This window comes from Phoxinus phoxinus (genome assembly GCF_949152265.1).
Source record: "Phoxinus phoxinus genome assembly, chromosome: 25".
NCBI lineage: Eukaryota > Metazoa > Chordata > Actinopteri > Cypriniformes > Leuciscidae > Phoxinus > Phoxinus phoxinus.
In genome coordinates, this window is record NC_136900.1 from 14,914,089 (window position 1) to 14,940,436 (window position 26,348).

Consider the following 26,348-nt stretch of genomic DNA (forward strand, 5'->3'; position numbering starts at 1 on the left):
ATGACACAGCATTATTAACATGCAGATCATTTTAAAGACAACAGGCTTAGTGAAATGTCACAAGAATCATATATACATCGGTAACACTTTTAACATTTAACATGAAAACTAACCATGAGCCAGAGTTATTTTAGTTTTGTTATCATTTTATTATTATTTTGAATTAGGTTATTTATATTTTAGTTTTAGTTAATTTAGTTGTTTATTTCCAGTTAATAATTGTAATACTTATTTCAGTTTATTTTTTTGTTTAGTTTAAGTTTTTCAACAGATGTTTTATATTTTATTTTTATTTCAGCTTCATTCCAATTAACAGAAATGTTTTAATTAGTTTAACCCTTTAATAAACATCACCTCTACAGCATTTACTTAATGTTAATTTCAACATTTGTTAATGCACTGTGAACCAACATGAAGAATCAATGAACTTTTACTTTAGATTTTTACTAATGTTAACAAAGATTAATAAATGCTTTAAAAAATGCTTTGTTATATAGTATGTTAGCTAATGCATTAACAAATGAGACCTTGTTGTAAAGTGTTACCAATATATGTTCAATCACGGTTTTGATAAATAAGTTGAAATGGCCTATTTAGTCATTTTTGAATTATATATATTATATATATCGTTTAACAGTTTCCTGTTTGAGAAGATTCAGTTTCAGGTTAAACATTTAAAATGAATGAATCAATTATTAGTTATTCAAATAGTTGTATGAGATTGCATGAAATTAAATGATTGATCGTTGATTTTATCATGAAAAGGTACAACAAAATGCTTATGCTGAAGAGTGTAATAACATATACGCCATTCTTATTTTTGGCTACATTAATGTTAGTCATGTTGCATGTAAAGCGTGTACTGTATGTATTGAATATTCAGAGAATTATAAAATGAAATTATTTTTATTATAGAAATTGTTCTGCGAGACTTCTAGGGAAGACAAATACTTATATTTTGACATAAACAAAACTGAATTACATCGAAGACACAATCTACCGTTTTAAGCTACCAAACATTTCCCTCTTCCAGGTCAGCAGTCGCCGTGTTCAACAGCTTGCTTAGGTCTGCAAGCTTTGGACAACAAATTCTGGATCGGCTTCCTTTGAACTCTGTTGCTGTTTTTGTCTTGAAATGATACAGAGATTGTTTGTTTCTACAGGTCCACATTTGAAACAGAAATGGGCAGAAGTTCTTGATATCAGCTGATGATGAAAAAAGAATGATGAATAAGCCAGCACGAATGTTCTTCCGATCACTGATGCAAGACCAACTTAGTTTGACAGTCCATCCACGGTTGTTCAAAAAAAAATTCTTTTTTTTTCTTTTTTTTTTGTCATAACATACAATTGGCCATTACATGTACAAATACATCAAAATGACTTAAGTTGGAAACTGAAAAACAGATTTTTTCCCCCCATTTTACGATATAATACCGGGCACTTTACAGAAGTCTGTTCTCTTTTATTCTTCAAGTCTTTGTGTCCAAAGAATGATAGAGAAGTGGCACTATCCCAGTACAAAAAGGTCCTTTAGAGTCTCCTCTTTTCCTTCCGTAGTAAAATACTGCTGAACAGCCCTGCCTTGAAGCCGAGAGACGTCAGGAGATGAAGGAGCTCCTCTCTTTTATCCTCTCCTCTGTTTTCTTTTTTTTTTTTGTTCTCGTGTCTTGTTCTCACTGTAGTCTGGGCCAGTATTGGGACATGTCTGCTTCACTGCCTGGCACTTGGACTGGTACAGACACCCCAGGTGAGATTAGACCTGTAGCATGACAAAAAATAAGGAAATATTTAGGATTGTCATTTTATGCAACTTAAGAAAAAAAAGAAAAAAAAATGCATCAAAATTGTAATCAAAATATTAAATCATATAATGATAAGTACGAAAATAAATAGAAATTCTTTAAAAAATGTATAAAAGATAAATTGCAGAAAAGTTTATCCTCATCACGTGTATTCCGCTATTTTAGGTATTTCTCTTTTTGTAACATATGGTATAATACATTTTATAAATTATATACATTTTAAGAAAATTATTATTTCAATTAATATAAATATTAAATATATATTTATAATTTAAGTTAAAAATCTTTAAGATTACAATTAAAAACATTTATCATATTAATAATATAAAAAATAAAATACAAAAATATTGAATAAAATATATATATATAATTATTTTTTTAATTTAATTTTTTGCTTTGGTAGAAGACTAAACACTTACCCGTTGAGGTTGTGCCTGAGGTGCCCATTGATTGGCTGTTCATATGTGCCTGCATGTGCGGTGGTGTGTATGTGTCATAGCTCCGCCCATTCACCGAAGGACTGGTGGGCAACATGCAGGAGTAGGATGAGGTCTGGCTGGGCTGTGGAGGGGGGAAGAGGGGCAAACCTGTCAGCAACACTCACATCTGATATACACAGCCTTACAGACCTGCAAGCTGTAGTTGCATTCGATTTACAGTGTGCGGAAATATCGAATTACTAATCCTTTGAAACATTGAGGCAGGCACAACAGTGTAGAACAATATAGTAGAGTGAAGCACTAAACTGACATACTTGCATAGGAAGGTTGTTGGCCATGGTGAAGCTTGGCATTGGTGGCAGAGCGCTGTATGTGTTCGTAAGGGCCGTGTCTGGTCTTCCCAACATGGAGCCCGATGTGAAGGATACTGTTTAAAAAGTACAAAAAAAAATGTTTTGATAAAGTCTAAAAACGTAGTTTCTTGTATAATTTCAGTAGTGTTTGCTTATGGCCTTCGTGCACCAATAATATTTTAGGTCTTTACCTGGCGTTGTGGGCTGAGGGATTGGCTGATAAACGCTAGTGCTGAAGCTGCTACTGATGGGTATGTGACTCGAAGAGTTGCTGGCCTGTCGTCTTTGATTTCTTAACTTCTCTTCTCTCCTCCATTTTGCTCTTCTGTTTGAGAACCACACCTGGACGGACATGCTTTAGTTAGTTTTCAAAGACTTTTAAAACAACATACAACAATAAGTATCTAGCAGGATGAAGACTGATAAAGTGGGACACTTCAAGTTTAGTATTTCATATTTTACTTCGGCAGTGTAGAGGAGACCCTCAGCTACCGGTATTTAAAAACCCCATGAAATCTGTTGATGGCAGTTTTCTTTCATGTGTTGTTGACATATTTATCATATATATAAATGATTTAGTTACATCACAGCTACTTGATAATTCGTTGAAGGTAGTAACTTTAGCGGGTGGGACATTCTCATTGAAGACAACATTTGATTGGACAAAATCTGTGTAGTGCAGGATGAGTCTTTTTTTAGAAGAGATAGACTCAATTTTAAGTGCTTAAAACCACAAAACTGATATCGTCAAAAAGTTATATAATTTGAGCAGCTATTTATGACATTTATGATACTATTTTAAAACTAGGGCGATGAAAATTAATTTGACAAGTTTTCATTCTTTTTTTGTAGATACCAGTGTTTTCGCTCACCTGTATTCTTGCTTCTGGTAAGTCTATTTTCGCTGCAAGTCTCTCTCGCGCAAACACGTCAGGATAGTGCGTTCTCTCAAATTCTGGTGGAAACATTAAAATATAATGTTAAAGAAGAGCTACAATATCTTTAAATCCAACAAATAAAAGTTACCCATAAAAGTCGTATTTTCAAAATGAAGTGTGATTCTGTTGTTTGGTCTTCTCTAGATGCTTTAATAGTAATGATCTCAATGTTTACCTTTTTCAAGTGCTTCTATTTGTTCTTGTGTGAAAGATGTGCGGTTCCTTTGCAGTTTTCTTTTTAGCTGAAGCCTCATCTGCGTTTCATCTGAGTCTTCCCCATTGGAGCTTATTGAGTTTGTGTTCTCACCGCCTCCGTCTGACTGTTGGCAGCCCTCTGGAAAGGTAATATAAAATGTAAGATAATTCTGTCTAAAAACATGATTCTCATTTTCAGTTGGGACTCCATGCTTTAATTATGGTATATTAGAGTTTGCTCTTCATATTTATGTAGGGACAATGTGGCACAAAATTAGTGGAGCGTTTCGTGGGCTACAGTATCGCCCTCTGCAATGTTGTGGGAAAACATTTGGAGCATGCTCGCTTAGATCTTTCAGCATCGAGTCACAAAGGCTGACGAGCTCGAGGGCTCTACAGAAATGCGATAAAATGTCTCCGAAATCTTTTCAAATGTTTTTAAAAACCAAACACCCTCTCCCCCCTTTTCATCCCAGAGTTCTTCAATTAGGCTACGGCCACCATATGGGCGTTTGCAGAGCTATTGAGGTGACCACCAATACTTGAATAGGAGAGGGATGCTTTCACAGTCACACAATGCGGGAGAGTAGGGTAACTCTTAAATACTCGCTGTGAGGACGGATGGCAAACTTTCGTGGGTTGAATTTTGAGGACACAATTGGACCAGGCGACAAAAGGATTCTCTCGAGCAGTCATTGTAGCACGAGGATTCCAGTCAACAGACTTTTCAGCTCGCCGTGTTAACCTTTATGCTCTACTGTCATTAATCACTGTCCCTAGGGCCGGCCCGTTCAACCCCGGTTAGGATTTATACCTTCTTATAGGCGCAGGGAGTAAACAGCCAGGCCACCATGAATGAGACATCGAAATGCGAAGGCTCTTGTTTGTCACAGACAAGGGGATAGGAGTGCCAGTTGTGAGTCGATAAGCTTTAACCCTGCTGTGTTGTTGGACACCAGTGCCTAATTAAGCACAGCAGATACATTTGAGGCGAAATATTTGAGTTTGAAAAGTCTAAAGAAACTTGTTGATATTTTACACACAGTTGACTAATATAAATGAAACTCCAGACTGAATGGACTTTTACATGGGTGGGGGTTTAAATAGTCACGTGGCCACAGGCCAAACTTCCAGTCTGTGGCAAAGTCAGAATTTGGAATGTATGATATTTAAAAGGCCTTTTATGAATTTAAATGCTCACAGGACATGCATGTAAACTATAGTGGTGGGTGGGGGGGAATCTGCCTGTCAGTAAAATATTTTAAATATATAAACATATATAGGCTACAGTAATGTTCGCTTACGATTCGTTTTTGGGGGTCTGATAGAGCAAATGAGCAATTTTTGAGATTATAGTTTCCCACTGGTTACAGCTATGAGAATATAACCCTTTTGATTTTTTTAACATGCAGGTTAATTTAACTGATTTCACACAAGACATATCAAACTATTTGAGGATAAATGAGTTAAAACCGCGTTATGAAATTTAGTTCACCTTTCATATGAGACTTTTTTGGTAAGTGTAGATGTAACTTGACTAATCAGTAAATGATTTATGTATTATTATAGAGGTGATGAACTGAGTAACAATAATAACCTTAAAAAAAATTCAACTCATAGCATGTCACTGTAAAAAGTTATCAGTTGACTTGACTTGAAAAAGTGAGGAAACCCTTTGCCTTAAAAGTTTTAAGTACATAGACTTTAAGTACAAGTTTCCACAGTCAAGTTCACATAACTTTTTTTTTTTTTTTAATTACGCATGGTTTATAACTCATAAATAATTTTAAGGCAACTGATCATTTTTTACAGTGATATAACCATAGGTTGTATGAAGCTAAGACTAAAATGATAACAAATAATAAAAATATTCTGTACATTTTTCCATACTTTTTTACTGGTATGATGTAAGTTTAACATTGTCACCCAATCTACTGACAATATTAGGCTACATATCAGGCCTACTAGTTTTAGTTTATTTCTCAAAGTAATTTATTCATCAAAGACAGTGCGTTTCTATGTTCAGAAAAAAAGTTTTAAAAGGTCTTTGTGTGTAGTATCCACACTTTTCAAGAGCTAATCCGAATGTGTGGCCTGTTCTCAAAAGCTTGACCAACTGTCGCCAGATTTAGGATTTGTTTTCTCTGAGAAAGGCGGTGGGAAATAAAATCATTCCTTATTGGGGCGTTGTCGTAACCGGTGAGGCGGAAGGCAAGCAAAAATGTGGCAAAACAACCGCGGCATCTTTCAGCTGTGGAGGCCTTGATCAAAACATGCGAGGACCCTTGGAAAAGCAAAAGTGTCCAAATCCTTTAGACGGCTTTAGTAGCCCGGTCCTATGGCGGAGGGGAGGGGCTGTTCCTCTGAATGCGATAGAGTTGTCTCTTTTAGCGTCCTGTCAGCCCAGATGAATCCGCGATTTTATTCAGTGTTGCGTGACATTCATCAGATTGCGACCATATTTCTCTCGCTCTGAAACCTCACCGACAGCTATATAAGAGAGGATCGAAGTAGTTTAGCTACTTACAAAAAGCCTCAAAAATAGCCCAACACAGATAGTGATGGCTGTTATTAGCTATATTTTAAGCGCACATGCGTTTGTCATAAATCAGAAATTTAACAATTTGGCAATTAATCGATACAATAAAAAATAAGCACTTTATTAAAGTAAATGCATGTTATCTCGCGTGTAGGCCTATATGTTTTTATCGTTTTCGTCTTAAACATTGTAAACGAGGCCATGCCAATAAACCGTATTAAATATGCATAGCTATACAGGCTACTTATGTAGCATGTCAGGCGAAATCAAATTAGTCCAGTAGCCTATCTTGTAGGCTACTATATAGTTTTAGTAGGCTGAATATGTCTACTTTTTCTCATAAAAACATGTTAAATATTATAGGCTATAACGTGTTTTTGCTCATGTGAACCAGCTTTAGGATAGGCTAGCCTACTCTCCTTGGCAAAGCTCAAAAAAAGTTGCTGCAACCAGTCAATGATTTGACACGCCGATGTTAGGCTATACAGACATTAATTATCTATATTTGTATCTTTTTACGTCTGTCTTTCGTTGAGTAGCGCCTTTAACACTAACAACTCTAATTGGCAAACGTTGCCATATCATGTCCAGGGTGTCTCCGGTGGAACATTTGCACAGCTGTCTCCTCGAACTAAACACGTATTTAAGTCGCCTTAATGGGAAACAAAACGTTCTCTAATGAGCTATTACATAGCGACAGAACTGTTCTCATAACACATTTTTCTGTGTGACAGAAACATATTTTGCACAGGTAATCCTCACACGGTTCCCTGTTTATTTCGATGTCTCTTTCTTATGAACTCTGAATGTGGATTGCAACTCGAATTAGGCCTACTATTCGTATTATTTATATTATCTTTACGGCTTACAATTTAATAATTAAAGGTATTTTAATTAAATTCATAATATTATAACAGTAATTTAAACCCCGTGCAACATATTTATGAAGCATTTATTTAAATGTATATAACAATCATCTATGGAATTTAAAAACTAAAAGCATTCTTTATTATTATTATTACGGTAGCCTAATTGTTTTACCTTTGTAGATAATAATTCATCATGAATTTCTCTGAATCAACATGCAACAATGCTAAACTTTCCATATTTTGTAATCATTATGTCCACAACTTTACTTTGATGAGCTCATTGTTTCTACCTTAAATTATACATTGTTAGCTAACTGCGTGATTGTACATTTCTGAAATGCATTACTTGGACACAGCCACCTCTGGTAACAGTTAACTCTAAATTGCATGCAATTTCTGTAAATCTGCTTTGAATATGTTTAGTGAAAAGCGCTATACAAATATATGTGAATTGAATCCATATCGCAAAATAACAATCAGCGAATGCAATGCTCCATTTTGCACAATCTTCCTCTATGGAAAGTAAAATAGCCATACCTTGATTGGGCTGTCCTGGCACTGAGGTTCCGGGGTACCAGCCCGGCCGGGTCCCCCACGTGCCGGTCTGACCGTTCAGCATCCTCAGCTTTTCATACATGCCATCTGCGCCCATCTGTTGCTTTTCGCTAGCCAGGTTGCGCAGTACTCTGTTTATCGATGACACCTGAAAGACGAACCCAAAGATGCGGCACATTAATTAAAGCGCGCGTCCGCGATGTGGCATCTTGGCTTTCGGAACGATTGGCCCCATTTCTACACAGGCCTACATGCCAGCGCATTACATCGCATTGCATTGGCCTCTAGTGGAGAGGAGATTACAGCAGTGGCCCGGGATGACTGATGTTGGAGAATGTTCACGTTCAAGGTCATTAGTGCATGCATTTAAACAACGCATCAAATTATTACGCATTAACTCATGATGTTGTTAATGAATTCATGGCAACTTCTCTGAATGAACTTACACTGGGTATATTATCGTTTGTGCAGACCCCGTCTGATAGCAGCCTGTCTCGGATTTCCCACGCGAAGATTGACGGACACTCCCTCTTGTACTGGGCAATTTTGCCGACCACCTCTGGAGTCGCTACTCGTGGTTTACTTCCTCCGATCGCCCTGGGTCTGATGGAGCCTGTTTCATAGTATCTACCCAAGATTTTGCTCACACAGCCGTTCGACACCTAGATGGAAAACAAAAGAAACAATTCACATACATTATTTAAAACTAGTGTGAAATGTTAAGTGTATGCTGCAAGCAATGATAAGCTTACGTTTTCATTGTCCAGCACTTGGACTTTTGCATCAGCATGGGTCTATAACACAAGAAATACCTTTAACACAAAAAATATGTCTTCAGTGGTACGAGAAATGATGCACTTTTTAAAAATGCATTTCGCTCGCCAAATTTTAAAAATTGCCAAATGGAAAAAAAGATGAAGTGCTTCGATCCATTCCACAAGACCACTGTTTATGCGCTCCAAAATTAAATTTGAAATGAATCCTCGTTGCTCGCTGGCATTAATAATGCAAAGGTTTGTTTAAAAAAAAGATTGCTATGCAGCTGGGAAAAAGCAGTATGAAACAGCACAAATGTGAAACAAAACAACTGTAAAGTTATTGCAATTGTTTTGGTGAAGAGTTAACATGAAAGGAAAATGCCTTATCATCACCTGCAGAATCCGGGATATGTCACACGGCCGCGCGCCACTGTGAGCGAGTTCAACTATTTTCTGTCTCGTGGAGTCGGGCAGCGGTCTCCCGTTGACGAACACACCGCCGAGCTGGTTCACTCCACTGTGACCTAAAACAAGAAAACGCTTGTAATTCACCCAGCATTTAGCAAACCAGACTCCAAATACAGACTCTATTCAAAGAGAATCCAATCACAGCTGTTTTTATTAATAGAAGCTTTCAGGTCGCAATTGTCTAAAATGAGTCAAGCATTACTAGCGTTGTCAACAAATCTAAATATTCAGCAGAGACCAGTGTAAATCGCTTTTAAATCAGCATAGCCGGTAATTATTGCTGCTGTTCAGCTGTCATATGTTTTCGACTGTTCTCCAGATGTGCTCGTATAATATCATAATCTCCTAATACACAATTGTAATATAATTACACATGCAGAACATTGATTAAGCGTCAGCGCTCTCGTACGATCTGGAGCAAAACATCTCCAACCCACTGAGCCGAGATTTGCGCATCTTTGCAAAGCCTTAAACGGATCAGATGGCGTAATGCTATTTGTGGCATTACACTAAAACTTCTTAAACGCTGCAATGGTTTAAAGCATAGCCCCACACATTAAGTAAAACAACTTTTTTTTTTTTTTTTTAAGAAAAAGAAAGAAAAAAAGAATCAAGCAATGCACAGCATTTCATATGTAAGCAATTGTCTTATGTTACTAAAGCCCCCAAAAAAGCAGACCAAAGGCACCAAACCTGAAGCCAAAACGGAAAAGCAGCCTTCCCGGTTTGCTTTACTTCTCAGCTCCCTTCCCTCCGAAGCCTCGCGTTAAATTGAGTCCAAGAGCACAAGCTCCTTTGCAATAAATAAGCTCCAAATATAGAAGAGGGGGAAAATATGATGAGCCTGCCTGACATTTGTCTTTAAAATAAAGCTAGCTGCATGTCAAGTTTGAGCTTAATTTCTGGAAATAGGCGGAAGTCGCCCTGGATCATGCATGGAAGGCTAATTGAAAAGATCAGTTGGAGCACTTGTGGCAGGCATGTCACTTTATGACATCGCTCTGCTTTTGAAAATCGCATCGTCACGACAAATAGTAGCATGATAAAACGACCCTTTCTGTCTGCATTTGGATATCACTCAGACTAAATTGGACTCTACTCATTTCCCCTTTAAGGGAAGCTTAATTTTAAGGTAGCCAGAGGCTGTGCGCGTGTACGTTCACGGGGGCGCGCCTCGCCCTTAATATATTAAAAGTGACATTTCTTTTTTTCCCAAGTGACAAACCTCCATTGCCTATATTTAAGCACTGGGAGCACATTTGCGGAATGCTGTTTTGATCTGTAGGTTTATGCGTAAATCTGCAGAGCGAAATATAAAATCTGTGTTATGCACGAGTGTTTTATTTTTATTACGCATTATGAAGATAACGACGTGCTAGGCTATAGTTTATTCTACCTGAGAACTACTTCTGCAAATATGTCTAATACTCTTAACATAAAGAAATGCAGAATGAAAAACGGAATTCGTACAGTTTTTTCTGTCCCGTAATAGACGCATTGAAGATTTATTGGCTTTGAAACCATATGCCGTATGGCTCTTAAATGCATCCACTTGTTTTGAGCTGGCCAACACGCAGATTAGGATATAAAATCAAAACTTTCGCTTGAAAGGTTAAGTCTTAATCGTTCTATAATTCCCCACGGTGAATGGTGTGGGTCTCGCCCAGTGGCAATCATTGCGCGCGCGGTACTCTGTTTCTAATCAATTAATAAGAAGACATATGGTGTCAATTTGGACGCTCCACTCTATATACACCCAAGAGTTATTAGCACAAAGCTTGGGTTGCCGCCTGTGACCTTTAAACAAACCAAAGGCCTAACCCGAATGATATCTTTTTATTAATACACGCGAGAAATCACACGGCAACATTTGTGTATACACTGATTATCCTTGAGAGAGAAAAAATACGTACGTTTTTTGTAAAAAAAAAAAAAAAAAAGGATTTTTTTTTACGCCGCGTAATATTTTATGATTTTATTCCAATAATATTTTTAAAGTGTGGGGGTATGAATTTTTATTTATTTATCGTTCATATTGTTTCACGTGCTCTACTTCTGCTGACCTAATTTGAAATGCTTCGTTACTCAAAATTTTTGCACCTTCCAAAATAGATAATATTTTCCATGGACGTCAAAATTAGTGACTAAAACAGTACTACATGAGGACAGAGCAAACAACTGGCACTTACAACAATAAAAGGAATAGAAATGAGAGGATGACATTCAACACACCTTCGTTACAGATGTCATACACCTCTTGTCCAGCATTAAGAGAGAAAATATGTCTCATTTATTGTAATCATAACTTACTCAGTGCTTTCTACAAATGACTAAGTATATGTTGTGCTAGTTGGCCTTCACACATCTCAAAGACAGACACATAAGCGCATGTAATTTATTCATGCTCTACAACACTCAATGCTGCATCAAAGCTCAGTCTATTATTTCACTCTCGCGGTGTTTCATAAACATGAGAGACGTTCCATCAGAATCATGCAATGTCAATTTCGTCTCTGCTAATGGACTAGGTGGATTGGCCGCCGATGCTAACATTAATTCAGCAATTATTTAAAAGCAAGTCAAGCAGAAACATCCTCTCTCTCTCTCTCTCTAATACACACACACACATAATTATGCAAAGAGCATATGGGTTAGACACTCTAACTAGGTTGTGTAGCTATGCAGGCTTCTATGTGACTTTTTTTTATTCAGGAAATTTCTCACTGATAATGTAATTATTGCTCTCTCAAATGTAGCCGTACGAATTGAAATAATGGAATAAAGTTCCATAAAACTGTATTATAGAAAGTCAGACTTGAGTTTAGCTTAGTGCTCAGCTACTTTGAGGGAGCTGTATGAATGACAGGCAAAAATGTTGGCAGCATGCACGCGCCCAACACCCCTGACGAACAGTGTAAACTGCCTTCACTAATATACCAAAACAAATGCCTTTCTGGCTGGACGCCTCTCACGTTTCTCCTCGTGTTTATTGTTTCGCTCACATTTTTATTTAATAGACAAAAACGCATTTCAGAAAAAGAAAATAACTCCACTTACTGTTTTGCATCATGGACGCGACGCCAGACTCCCACGTGGCCCGGTTATAGTATTCTATTAGTCATAAAGAAACAATAATATTGGTCAGTTTCACATTTTTAAATCACGTGTATTGCAGTGCAATTTGTGTAAGACTTGTGTGCAAGAAAGTTACGGACAATATTGTGTGCATGGGCTAAAGCTTCAGCATTTTATTTTTGCATTCATGCTGCAAAAAGTGAGAACAAAAAAAAAAATACTGTCTCCACAAATACACTTATGCCCAGGGTTTAAACTTGCCTGGAAACAGAGTTGACTGTCCGCTTAAAACAATTTATAGACTCGCATCTGCTTCACTCCCTATTAAAATATCCCTAGGACAAAGCAAAACAATTTATTAGTACACCTAGCCGTAGTTATTTATTTAGCATTACAACTAAATCTAATATAAGGTTGTTGTTTTTTTAGATATTGTTTTTATTACTAATACAATAATTAATTTGTGTGTTTATTATAGTTAGGATAAGTTTTAGTTTGGTTAAGTTTTCTTATTTTAAGTGTAATAATCTATAGTATTATTGTTGTTTTTGTTGTTATTATTATTATTAGACCAAATAATTTCGACATGTACATCTGCTTTTCCCCTAGAAAACTTCAAATGTTTTTGGCAAGGCCTACTTTTTTTCCCCCTCCCCTTCAGATCCTCTCTTCTGGTGACACACGCTGTCTACCTCGCCTGGCTGCGCTGGAAAAGTAAAGCCAGGAGGGGTGAGGGGTCCCCGACAAAGCCCCGCTGAATTTTAACAATAGCTTTCTTTCTCCCTCTACACCAAAACCCAGCGAGTAAAACCCGGGCTCCCTAACTAGCTACACCGCTTCCAACTAAACGTACCAACAACTCTCAGAAAATACAAAGAGCTGAAGGGAGCGAGTCCCCCTCCTCCTCTTCCTCCTCCTTCATCATACCCCCCTTCACCCGCATCAGCCAGTGCAGCTCACTATGACCCGGTGCCTGTTACCTCAATGCCTTTTTGTTTGTCTCGTTGCGCGAAATAGAAAAGTAATTTCTTGTTATAAGTATCTGGAGGTAATTGTGTTACTGGTATATGTCGTTAAGGGCTGTAAAAAATGTACAACAGCGCAGTGGGGCGCTCAATTGGTAAAAGACAATTGCAATAAAGAACCCATTCAATACATTTACCGAAAAGGAGGCCACTGAAGAAATACTCCCTGCTTTGATTTCTTCTTTTTCTTTTTAGATGGATTGTGTGCGCGGTTTACAGTGCACAGCAACAAATAAATACATACACTAATTGCCAGCGTTGAGTTGCACGTGTTTCATTAAATAACATTTATATAAATACATAAATAATGTACTGTATTGCATTTTAATTGAAATATTTGTAACAATTTTTTTAACGTTTCACGTATTCTCACATTTCTACAAATACGGAAAATCAAAACAAATATATATATTTTAAAATTGCAAATAAATGTTTATGTAATTTTTACTAAGTAAACTATTTAGTATTTCTTACCCATGTGGGCTATTTAAGGTATTCTGCCTGCACTCATCTTTTTAGTTAATGATCTGTTTTAATATGCTGTCTGTAATTGACAGGGCCTAATCTGCATTTTGTTCGTTCTAATGTGCAACATGAAGGCTCTTAATTAAGCACACTTATTCTCAAGCCTTTGATATTCTGCGGAAAGTACATAAGAGTGAAAGTTTCGAAAGTTGGAAACGATGCTGATTTCTATCGCAACATATTTATCAAACTGCAATATGTAGCCTATAATGCAGGATATAAAATACTGTCCCCGTTTAAAATAGAATCAGATGCATTTAATTTTACATTATTCATTTAAAAAGCGTAGAATTTAATGTTTATTTATACATAAACGTATACACATAATAATATCGATAATATTTTTCAGTACGTTTTTTTAATACAAATTAAACAACAGAGTGCAGTAACCTTGACGGTTAAGTTTGAAGTTTAGACTTTAATGTAATTCTGCTTTTTAAAAGTAAGTCTTTGGACAAAGAAGGCAGCAGTGCCCTGACTGAAAAGCAAAACACCAAGTTCACGGTGCGATTTGGAGCTGGCGCCCGGCTGAATGTGATGGTGTGATTCAACCTGACACGCCACCTCATCGGGTCATTGCGTTCCCATTTTCAGGACTGATCGCGGTCTTGGCCTACTGTGACTTTTTGCTTTCTCTGTCATAAATAAGAACTTTGCTTGGCACAAAACTCGACATAGCTGAAGCATAAAAAGGCAAAGAGCGTCCGTGAAAATCAATGATTTAGTTTGACACCACGAGGCCATGCAGCTTTAAGTTTTCTGTTTTAGTTTTTAGTTGTTGTTTTTTTCAAGGACACAAATAACTTTAGTAGCAGTCACATTTTTTCCTCTCATAATTATTATTTACAAACCAAGAGTTTTTCTTTTTAACGCTGGCGTGTACATTTAACAAGATCTTTACTCAAGCGATGCATATGCGTGCAAGTTGCCCAAAAGAGAAGAATGGCTTAACTTACCTTTTTGAGGCATAGTTCCAACAGCCTTCGTATCCTCGCTGAAATACTTCGTTTACAATAAGGAGAAGGCTCTGAAGAAAATCGTCCTCAAACAGTTTGTCTTTTATAGTTTCCAACTGATCTCGGGTGGAAAATTTAAATTCCCTGCGAAGGAAACAGAGATTGACAATAAAATGGGATGTCAAGACTGCGCGAGACTGAAAAATGTGCGCTCGTGGGAGTGAGAGAGAGAGAGGGAGAGAGAGGGGGAAAGAGGGAGAGGGAGCGAGAGAGAGAGGGCGCGCACCTATGCTGATTGGTGATAGCACTCGTGTATTAATGTATGTGTTCCTGGTCTGTGCCTCGCCTCCTCTCCTCTTCAGTGGCCCATTAGCTGAGCCTGACCTCTGTCATCATCTCCCAGCAAAACACTTCCTCCTGCCCCGGTGACAGAGCGGGAAACAGGGCCGAGCAAAAAAAATCTAATTTTTAACCCTACTTAATCACTCCTTATAAGCAGATGGTTATCTACCAGTTTTTCATTGACATACATTTTGGCGATCGGGCTATTCAATTCTGGGTGACTAGACACTTTTATAGAAAAAAAGTTTTTGGGATAGGCTAAACTACTAAATGTTCTTGGAATTACCAAAGTACAATAATTTCAATTTAACACGAGCATTGTCATGGTACAGAAACTGTGCTTTTTGTAGTCAAATATTATTAAAGGGAGCAGGCTACAAATAATAATTTCGTTAACACTTTATTTTATGCCATTGTTGCATATGTTATGTAGTTACTAGATAACTACAAATTATGCATAATTACATGCAACTAGCCTAAACCAAACCCTAACAAGTAGCATGTACACTGTAAAAAAAGTTGATCCCTTCATTTTTAGTAGCTACAATCAACTTGGATGTTTAAGTTATTTGAACTTAAATTACATAAAAACTGACCTTAAAAATTGAGTTGAATCTTGTATAACATAAAAAAGTGGAAAATTGCTTAACTTATTTGGGTGAGTTAAAGCAATGTAAAAACATGTCGTCATAACTAATTGATCATATAGGCTTATATATTTTTACAGTGTAGTTACTTAATATTAGCCTACTCAGTAGGCTACTTAAATGTATAATTACAGTGTAACAACGACACCTTAAAATAAAATGTAGGCCTACCATCATTTCTTAAGTGTTGGCCTGCTTCTATATCCTACTTAACCCCATTAATATTGTGTTAATTTACGCTACTCTTGTCCACTGAAACGAGCGCAAACTTTCTCCACGTGTCATTGTTGACTTGGTGTCTGAGAATGTCATCAGCCTTTAGGGCGCGCGCTCAATGATCAGTTGGGAGACCCCATACTATTTACATTAATAGCGTGATTTGTTGTCGTTTTTCAGCGGGAGAAAAAGAAACTCCGTGTCGTGGGTTGCCAAGGGGGAAATGAAAATATCATTACGTCCATGGCCGGACACTTAAACTACATTTGTTGATTGCTTGGACATTAGCACACACCTCGGTAAACCCCAAAGCAACCCCTCCGCGCCTGTGTTCGAGGTTACATGCGCTGCACTCTCAGCTCGCCACTCGCAGCTTGGGGTGTTCCACCCGTTCACTGGAGTGGAATAGATTCCGGGTTGGGATACAAGAACTGGAGAAGGGGAGGGGGGACGTAGTAGGCTATAGCATGGTGGGACAGCTTTAAAGAGAGACAAAATGTGTTGGGACGCACGGAGCATAAAATTAAGCTGTGGTTGCATACACTTGACTTCGTTTTGACATGTGAAAAGTGCTAAAAGTCGGAGCTCATCAATAAACTATCGCGAAAGTGAATGCGAGCTCTGACAACCATTGCATTCCCCACTATAGCACAATGAGGAAACAAACGACACTGCCAAAGAGTCTGCATCGCAATGAAAGGCCGCTTGAATGGGAGTCGGATAATGAGCTGGCGCGACCGTCATGCACTGTCATCTCGGGTCCTGCGGTGCGACCCCTCCACGCCGTTTGATATTTTCCAATATTTCCCCTCTCCTCACCATTTCAAGTTTTTGCTGGTGAAGGATTCACTTCTTAATGCAACACGTTGTTCTACTGCACTGATTCAAACGTTTGTTATGTGTGTGTGTGTGTGTGTGTGTGTGTGCGTGTGCTATACGACCCCATACTGTTTAAAATATTCGTAGCAAGCTAAGTGATGGTTTTTATCACTTTACAAAAAAAAGGTTATTCAATGGTTCTTTTGGGCAACAAATAATCGTATCAGATTTTTACATTTAGCTGTTTTAAAAAGTTATTAATGTTTCGTTAGCTGTTCTTCATAACCACATAGTCTATTTGTTTTTAACGTTAAATTAAACGTTTTATGGATGATTCCATGACATCATGTTGCAAAACAAATTTGGTTCTAATTGGAACGTTTACTTTTAATAGAGTATAGGTCTATATAAAGTAAATAAAAACATAATTATGGAGAAAAGAGTAGCCTATTTACGCTATCGTTTAACCACGCAGCTTTTAAAGATACAACCTGTTTAAATCAAATATTTGACTAGTTCGAGACTTTTCACACGGATGGACTCTTGTAGTCCTCCCATCAATTAGCACAGTTCGGATTAGCAGTCAGTGGTGTTTGGTCATGAAAAAGAACCTAATCTTGTCGTTATTTCCCTCAGGCAAAATAGACGGTGCCTCGCCTCTCCCTAAAAGTTTTCAACAGGGAGAAGAAAAAAAACTAATAATAAGGGGCGGGGACAGGACTGAATGCAGCTGACGTCAGAGAGAGAGAGAGAGAGAGAGCTGGAGGAAGACTGGCTCTTATTAAGGAAATGTGGGAAAAGTTTATCGGCCAGTGAAAACCCCACATCCAGTCACCATGTTCTGGGGGAGGGGACTTGCTAGTGTGTGTGTGTGTGTGTGTGTGTGTGCGCGCTCGTGTGTGGTTGCCCACAGCGACAGACCACCACACTGGCAAAGGGCCCTGCTATGTAGCCTATGTAACTCTAGGATCTAAAAGAAGCAAGTTACACATTATTCCATTTCATTAGGCTATAATAGACAGAAGGTGTCTTAGGCTGATCATTTTAATTTACTGATTAGTGGAGAGGAGAGAACCCGGAGAATAGTTTTGCAGCTTGGTGTGAAGATTTAAATTATTTCGATAACATGACGTGTTTCAGTTGTGACAGAGTTTATGGGACGTGTAATATGCATTCAGGGCAAAGTTTATGCATTGCAGGTCAAATGGGAACTTTAATCTTAAAATTAATGTTAATCCAACGACTGTTTTATCAGTAGCCATACTGAATAGTGCAATTTGCATAGTAGCCATTGATAATGGTTCAAATATGTATTCTCTAAGATATAAATGCACAGTTTTTAACTACACTAATTCTGCTTTATGGGAAGAATTATATTGTATTATGGGAAGTTTAATATCTTATATATAAACAATGTTATGGCAAATACAATATTATTAAAATATAATTAATTAATCTTTATTGATCTTACATTTATTTTTGTAGCCTATTATATATATTTATAATTTTATTCTGTAACTTACTGGTGAAGGTAGCCTATATAATACTTCAAATACGTTTTCAACTTTTTGTTTATTTAGTAGGCTAATATTAAATTAAGCTTTAACGATGCGCGACGTCCCATATTTTTATAATAATGAAAAGTTTGTTACTTAGTTATTTGAATTATGTTTACTCTCATCTGACAGATTACATATTTATCATAATCATTCCTCGTGAGGATCTCCTGTATACAGATGTCTTTCAAGGCTTTACGTTGCACATAAAGCAATTTTCTGGCATGGTGTCAAAAACGAGTAGCTACGTATTGAAGAAGAATAAGTTAATTTCACGGCATATTGTTTAGGGCAAAGAAATTGCTGCATGCCAATCATATTTGTTATTGCTCGAGATTAACAGAGCCCAAAATGATGTCAGCGCAACAATGTGGTCTAGATGGTATAAAGAAGAATCAAGAACGTCGTAAACTTACCTCAATAAACGCTATAGCCTGTGAGTGATTTCGTTATGAGAGGAACGTTTCCAAACGAGACAAGAGTAAAGTGTGTCTAGAAAGCACCCCTCCGGTCCGGATCCGTTTCACAAAACTACTCCCAAAGTAAACGATATCCAGTCCAACAAGCCGAAAAGGGAACCACGGGACAAGTTGTGAGAGATAGTAAACCCCTCTTTGTAGTATTGATGAAAATACTAGCCTATTTAACAGATGAAAGCAGGTCCAACTTTGGACTGTCCCTCGTGTTTCTTACGACACACGCAAACGTCGCACGTTAACTGTTGTCTTGACGAGTTCAAAATACCTCACTTTAAACGTGGTTCGGAATAAAAAAAGACGTCCTCGTCTCACCATCAACTTTCTCTAAATATTAACCTCAACCTGGCAGTGATTGGCTAGAGTGACGGCCCACGTCACAATTGACGCCATTTATCATTCCCCAAACCGGGAAGTTGAAGGAACGGCTGTCTGCAGTGTGCGTTTATAAGCCAAAAGAAGTTTCATTGAGATTCCTCCGATTTAATGGGTTTAAGTGTAACAGCTTAAAACGAACCATCATGAAAAGAATGTCTGAATTAGTGAGTTATTATTTTTGAAGCCTGTGGTTTCTTTAAAACACAAAGGAGCACTTTTTGTTGTGATACAATAGACCTAGATTCAAAATAGGATTAAAATTAAATGCACGTGCAATATTGCAATTCATTTATGCTGACTGTCACCAGCAGAAAATATAACAACTTAAAACTCATCATGTTTGCTATTGCTCTTTTAATTATCTATTCTGAATGAAAACAAAAAAATGACGTTTAATGTCATGGGATAGGCCTATATATGTTATGGAATTGATGTTGGTCCATATGCACGCGCAGTAATAACACAAACGCTTTATATCATGTTGTCAGATGTGCATATATAAAATAGCCAATTAAAATGGCTTATTCCGCAGTTGGGAGCGTGTTATTGAATCAAGGAGCAATGCAACCAACGTAACTTTAATAGTAGTCTGATTAAAGACTATAAAGATCATATCTTTGTAGGCTACTAAAGACCACAGCAGATTCATAAAAGTAGGCCTATATTTTCAAAAGGGAGAGCACATGAGAATCAAGTGCTGCCACCGTTTAGACCCCGTGAATCCGGTGCAACCCAGCAGAGTTCTTGAGATCTCCACTGGAAACCGCACGGTCTGGCCCCGCTTATCAGGCTGTCAATAAAGCGAGATGGGGATGCTAAAGCCGGGCCAGGTGCTGTCTCTCCCTCTCTCCGCTGGCCTGCACTCCAGAGCGCGATCAGGCGGAAACGTAAATCTGTCCAGCCAGCTTTCCCTTACGCCGACCCTCTGCTTCCAAGCGCGCGCGCGCGCGTGTGTGTGTGTGTGTGAGAGAGAGAGGAAAGCAAGGGGAGCCCCCTCGACACACATAACCATTCCTACTTATCACGGGAAACAATCTTATTTCCACGGGCTTTAGTGGAACGCATCGAGAGTTAAAGTTTCAGTAAAAATATTTTATGGATATTTATTAGGATATATATATTATATTATAATATAAGTATTTAAACATTAACTTCTACTACTCTCTAAAAAATGCTGGGTTGTTTTAACCCAATTTTGGGTCAAATATGGACAAACCCAAACGTTGGGTTAAAAATGTAATCAAAATTTTAACCCAACGGCTGGGTTTGTCCATATTTGACCCAAAATTGGGTTGAAATAACCCATCATTTTTTAGAGAGTACTGAAGACTTCATGCTCTCAGTCACTCTTTTAGGCTACATTTTGTTGTTGTTGAAATGTATGTGACAGAAAAAGATGGGCTATTCTGAATAAAAAGTATTAGGGCCTACAGTTTGCCTTTACCGAACGCCTAAATAACTTGTTTTATGATCATTGAATAACGAAATGGCTTTTTCTGCTCTGAATATTTTTCTATCTTTTAGCTGAATATTAAAGACTATTTTTTAGCTTGTGGGTTTTGTGCTCTTGTAATAATTAGTGGCTAATCAAAGCAAAAACTACTTCGATTAAAAAGAAAAAACCGTGAAGGCCTTTTTAATTCATCATGAGCACAGAATCACTCATGTGGGTAATTTGTCCATGGCAAAAGCTTTCCTGACTTGTGAAAACACCTGACAAAATATTTATGGTACTAATCGTGATTTCATTTGAGGTGGATTTTTGGTGATTATGAAGTAATTTAATAAGCTTGCTTGTGTGTATATGGTTTTATTTGTTCAAACGACATCAGTTGAATTCCCTCGGGGTGATTGGATGCAGTTTGCTTAAAGTCGACAGCTACGTCTTGTGTGTTAGACATTCATTTTTGCTCAACGCGACAAGACGGAGTTCGATATTCGATGTATTTAAAGGCGCGTCAGGCGGAAAGACCTTTGATTATTTTCGCCTAATCTTAAATTAAAAGACTCCGTGTGTGAGTGCAACAAAATACGTTTCGTTATTTTCATTAAGACGCACCGCAGCATTCAGAGGCAAGAAAGATGTAGACTAGCCTGCACGTAACTGTGTCTAGAGAGAGAGAGAGAGTTCAGACTCCGAGATTAGATATTGACAGAGACCAATGGCATAAAGCGAAGACTGACACCTGCATAGTACAACAAAATTATATGAATGGATCGAGCACATTTGTCATTTTCTTGTCAAGAAAAAAAGGACAACAGTAAACACCATTGTACCTACATGACTGACATTAATGGAGTATTTTTTTTTTTTTCGTGCACAGAAAATATTGTTTATATCGCGGGCGTTTTGACTGGCCAATCATGCTTTACCCCAGGCTGATGTGTATTGTTTTTGTGCTTACAGCATGCAAATGAACATGTAAAGATAATGTTGAATCCATTTGGTTGTGTGAAATGGCAGATGTGTTTTTTGTGTGCTTAAACTGAATCCAAATGCCCTACAAGTTTGTTTTACTCTGATGGTACTATTTATTGTCTACAGAGCCACATCAAAGTAAAATAACACTAAAAATTATATGATCAATATATTCCACATGTTTTTATATTGCTTTAACTCATCAAAATAAGTTAAGCAATTTTCAACTTTTTTAAGTTCAATAAGATTCAATAGTCAGTTTAGTATAATTTAAGTTGAAATGACTTAAACATCCAAGTTGATTGTACTTAATTTATATGAGTACAGACCCCTAATGAACATGACGTTTTGGGGGTCCATTTTACTCAGAACATAGTCCATCAACAAGTTGAGCACTATTATCAAATGAGTTAGAAGATAATTTCTTTTGCAGACAGTGATGTAAAACATCACACAATTGAGTTATGACTAAATGATGAGCTAGGGTAGACTATATTCAGTCCAAAATTCCACTCCATAAATGGACAAATTCAGTGTTTTTTGTGATCAGTTAGGTCAGACATATGCCTCGTGCCTCTGGAAAAAAACTGCCTTCTTCTGAGATCATCCTCCTCATCATGAGGAGAGCTGCCATAATCATCCGTGCTTCTGCACTGTTGGTTTTAGATCCATTTCTGTGCATTTTTTTCTTACCTTCTTTTCTTGACCCTTGTTGCCCCTTAACAATTGTGGAGTGTTAATACCTAAAAGGAAGCAAAAACAGATAAATTTGTCATGGAAAAAAAATCTGCATTGCTGATTCATTTGAATTGAATGGATAGTTTTCGTCTTACCAAAATATTGTTATATGTCAGTATGTCTCGATTTCTAAAACACATTTTCCATGTCTGCTATTGATGAACAGCTGTGCATTGCACAAATCAAAGTTTTGTTCATAGACAATAGCCTGGACTTGGAAGTTATCCAAGTTCACACGCAATTGAGTGCGGAGAAATATGCATTATGCAATTATATTCTCACAAATTATATAATCCGATTTTTTAAAACTCCTAGATATAATTGCAAGATATGCATATGGTTTCTTCTCATGGTTGTGAACTTATGTATTCTTCACTTTATATCAGTGTTGAAAGCTATTTGAAGCTCCAGATCCTATATTTTCCTTTTCTATAAGTATACCAGCCTGATTTATTAGTTTTATTTGTAGGTTATATAAATTGAAACACACACCTGACATTCCCTGCTACCATTCAACAGAGGGTATATGAGTCCATTCCCATAAACTGGGCCCATGCAGAGGCAGAGCAAGCAATGTGAAGCAAGACATCAAGCAGAGAATTAGGTTTCCCTTTTGCCTGTTTTCCCTGGTGACTCTGTCCATTTACATTATAATTTCAAATGCTACATCGCTGGGTGTTTTATACCATTGTTGGGGCTTCCGAGTATCCACTGAGACGAGGACCCTTGGCAATTTCTTATAATTAGCATCCCCCATCTTGCCAATAACTGAAAGGATTCCATCCCAATCTTAATCCATGCTAATTTGGCCTGCGCACCTCCAGGTGTTCTTTCCCAATGCATTCATTGGAATAAAGCTGCATGCTGGGCACCTCGAGGAGTGATATTATGACTGAAGTGAAATTTTATCCTGCTGGGAATTTAAGTTTTTATCACAGTTCTCATTTAGATAAGAGTTCAATAAATCTCTCTCTCTCTCTCTCTCTCTCTCTCTTTACAAGATAATCATCTTAGAAGATATGGAGGCAAATTAAGGTTAAATGTAATGTCAATTATATAGCCTATGTGATTAATAATGAATATTTGAGATGGATTTATGAAATAGGATCCATCATAGAATTTCCTGCAAATGGAATAATGTGTCATTTTAAATTAAGCGAGAACACATGCAGTGTTGGTTGCCTATATGGATTTGTATATTTAACCTCCACATTATGATAATATGGAGGAAACAATAAAGAATTCCAAAACAATCTTTACGCTTTTGCCCATTTAGCCATATTGTCTGTCTGGAAATCTCGTTAAACGTGTGATGAGAAAACCCGAGGATTGTTATGTTTCGTGAAACCGCAAAGCAATTTTCTAGGAAACCTGCGTAACAGGAGGGAGGAGATTATGAATAAAACTAAGGTCATTAAATCGGGCCGCATTGCTCCCAGCGAAGCGAAGACGAAATGTAAAAACACCTAAAGTGACAAACTCAACACAAATCTGGCTGATACATTTAAATAGATTCAGCTGCAACGCCGCTGTTTGAATAACAGGGATACTAACACTAAATCAGGCAATAACGACGACAAACCGCCCGGAAAATAGATTCATGGGGTAATGAGATTTTTCCGGTTTTATCTAGCTGACAAATTTTGTCCTAAAGTAAATATTTTGAAGATAATTGAACTGATTACTGCTCGCTTGCTCATCTGAATGTTTGAATGCGAAAACAGCGTTGGAAAACAGAATACACTTCCCACAATGCACAATTTAAATCATTATTCAGTTTGTCAAGTGATATTACTAATAATGTCACGAGTTATTAATGCAAATTCACTCGTATCCATTGCATTTAGATTTAAGTCAAAATAAATGTCCAGTTTTTCAACACTGAGTGTCTGTGAGGCTCAAAATATTGAAAATAATACAAATATAAACTTCTAAACACTTTATTATGGACTAAAATAGTAGGCTATCTAAATAATATCAGTTGCACTTGCCCTTAACGGATTTTAAATATTAAAAAAAATATATATAGGTTTTGTTGTTGTTCTAGCTAATAGTGATATCTCGCGGTACAAAACGAGATCACAATCTGCGTCCATCGGATGAATTCTTAAAAGCTTGCGCTGTTGACAGAAAACCATCTGTTTACGTTCCTGCCTCTGACAGAACCTTAAATATGCTTTTAATTAAGGACGGGATAAAGCTGTAGACCTCATGATGAGCAATAATTACAAATTACACTACAAATCTGACAGATGTGACAAGGGGCCTTCGTCTGCCTGTAGGGAGAAAATAAAAGACAACGAAGAGCAATTCGACGGAAGTTGTGCAAAACACCGTCTTTGATTATCCAGACAGGATTTGTTGTTCTTCTCCGTCATGATTGTTTTCATATTTCTTTGACATCCATTGATTTGGAGGCAGCTGTAAGACTTCGTCACAAGAGAGAGGAGCAGTCACAACGCATTAGTCTGATGGCATAACTCGAACGTTGGGGCCCTACAGAGCGCATGTTGAGAGACCATGTGATGGCTTGTCTTGGCTCCCACATAAATGGATAAAAGGTCTAATTAGTCCATTTTTAGTCAGTTACAAATCTGATATAGGAACATTTCAATTCTGACGCCTTCATCACTCATTTCTGTAGGCTAAACTATGGTATGATTTAGGCCTATAGGCATTATGGGTGATATCTAAAAAGAAACATGTTTTACTAGCACAAACCCCGCTTTGAATTTAGGACCGTTTTTAAATTCCGACTTCGTTTTGAAGTTATTGAGTTCTTCTCTTATCAATAATGTGTTGTGGCAGAGGAAGACTTTTTTTTCAGTTTCACTCACGAAAAAAATAAAAGAGAAGAATACACGCGCATAACATCTTGTCATTTACTTATAATGTAGCCGTGGTTGGTTTCAGCTTAAATTATTTTGTATATCATTTTGAGGGTGTACAGTATAATTGAAACCAGCCCAAAATGGCTGGACTGTAAAGGTTAATTTAGGTCTATGTATTATTATTATCATTTAGTACTTTTAATTAGTAATTTGTAGTCTAATAAATACACTTAATAATACTACCCCATATTAAAAACTTTATAAGCGATTTAAGATTAATCAAACAAGCCTTGACATTAGTAAATCTTATATTTTTTAAATATTTTATATAAAGTTTTTTTTAAAACACATGGTACTCTCTAGTGAAATGTAGAGGTATTAATTACTGAATGCAAAACGTCTTGTAATTGTTTTTGCTGTTATATTTCTGCCTTTTAGACATAATGTAGGCCTATGTCGTTTTTAGATTATATAAAGTCACCGTCTTTAGTGTGTTATAATAAATCCGTGAGAATCCGTGCTTAGTAGTGTTTAGAAGTTTACTTTACTGATTAATTCCATTAGATAACGTGCAACTTTAAATCAATTCCACTTTCCCTCATAGCGTTACTGCAGTTTTGTCTGTTGCACGTGTTAGTGTCTAATATAAAGGTGGCGGTGAATGATGAGTTATAGAATATGCATATATCTGGCGTTCTGCATCCTTCAACTGTGGACGGAACCGATGCTTCAGTCAGTGTGGGTTTATCGCCTTCAACAATGCTTGATCGCCCTCTAGCGGTTCATCTGCAACAGGAACAGAGAGAAATAGAGATTATTGCATGCACAATGAATTAAAACATTAAGTCAACACACTTGCACAAATACAATTAAGTAACAACAAAACATAGCCTACATTTCGAACACAAATGCGTTTTCAAATTGCACTAAAATGTAGGAATGTTAGACCAGCTTAATGACTTTTAATGCATCCCTCTGCTTCCAACACAATAGAGTCAAAATGTAAAAACCCAAACTGTTTCTTTTGCAAGTATATATCAAACTCACAAAGGCCAAATGTCTTTACCACCTATGCTATAGCCTATGGGAAATAAACAAAGCAAACACACACACACACACACACGCCTATATATATAGCCTATTGTAGGTGTGCTTGCACGCGCTTTCGTAATTCTGCTTTTTTTACATATGCATAATCAGTTCTTAAAGATGTTACGTAATATACAGTAATTAGTATCGTGGACGCGCTGATGTCTGTTGACTTCTACAATGGCTGAGGCGCTGGTGGTGCTGAAAGGACAGCGACAAGTAATACAGCGAACGGGGTGCAAATAATGGGGGATGGGCGAAAAATAATAGGTTGGAGGTGTCTAAAGAATTTAATCGTTTAACATATAAGTAGGCCTACATAAAACAACGTTTTAT

At 37.2% G+C, this 26,348-nt stretch overlaps 2 protein-coding genes across 15 annotated transcripts in view; one reads left to right on the forward strand and one right to left on the reverse strand.

The window, feature by feature from the left end:
- The window catches only part of LOC306993805 (uncharacterized protein), an 88,539-nt gene that overhangs the window by 57,625 nt on the left and 4,566 nt on the right, over positions 1 to 26,348 (forward strand). The gene's annotated exons all lie outside the window — the stretch shown is intronic.
- pax6a (paired box 6a) lies at positions 890 to 18,923 on the reverse strand. 13 transcript variants are annotated; one of them, XM_079603297.1, is made up of 15 exons: positions 18,498 to 18,863; positions 14,502 to 14,645; positions 12,257 to 12,330; positions 11,978 to 12,031; positions 11,153 to 11,176; positions 8,846 to 8,976; positions 8,447 to 8,488; positions 8,141 to 8,356; positions 7,677 to 7,842; positions 3,712 to 3,870; positions 3,471 to 3,553; positions 2,790 to 2,940; positions 2,560 to 2,672; positions 2,225 to 2,366; positions 890 to 1,762 (listed from the first exon to the last, which is right to left on the reverse strand). In XM_079603297.1, exons 4-15 carry the CDS (start codon positions 11,988 to 11,990, stop codon positions 1,677 to 1,679), a joined length of 1,326 nt encoding a protein of 441 aa, XP_079459423.1. In that variant the 5' UTR covers positions 11,991 to 12,031; positions 12,257 to 12,330; positions 14,502 to 14,645; positions 18,498 to 18,863; the 3' UTR covers positions 890 to 1,676. The 13 variants fall into 13 exon arrangements, with proteins under 13 accessions (XP_079459423.1, XP_079459426.1, XP_079459416.1 ...); XM_079603300.1 differs by lacking the exon at positions 11,153 to 11,176 and having other exon boundaries at positions 18,498 to 18,923; XM_079603290.1 differs by lacking the exon at positions 12,257 to 12,330 and having other exon boundaries at positions 18,498 to 18,890.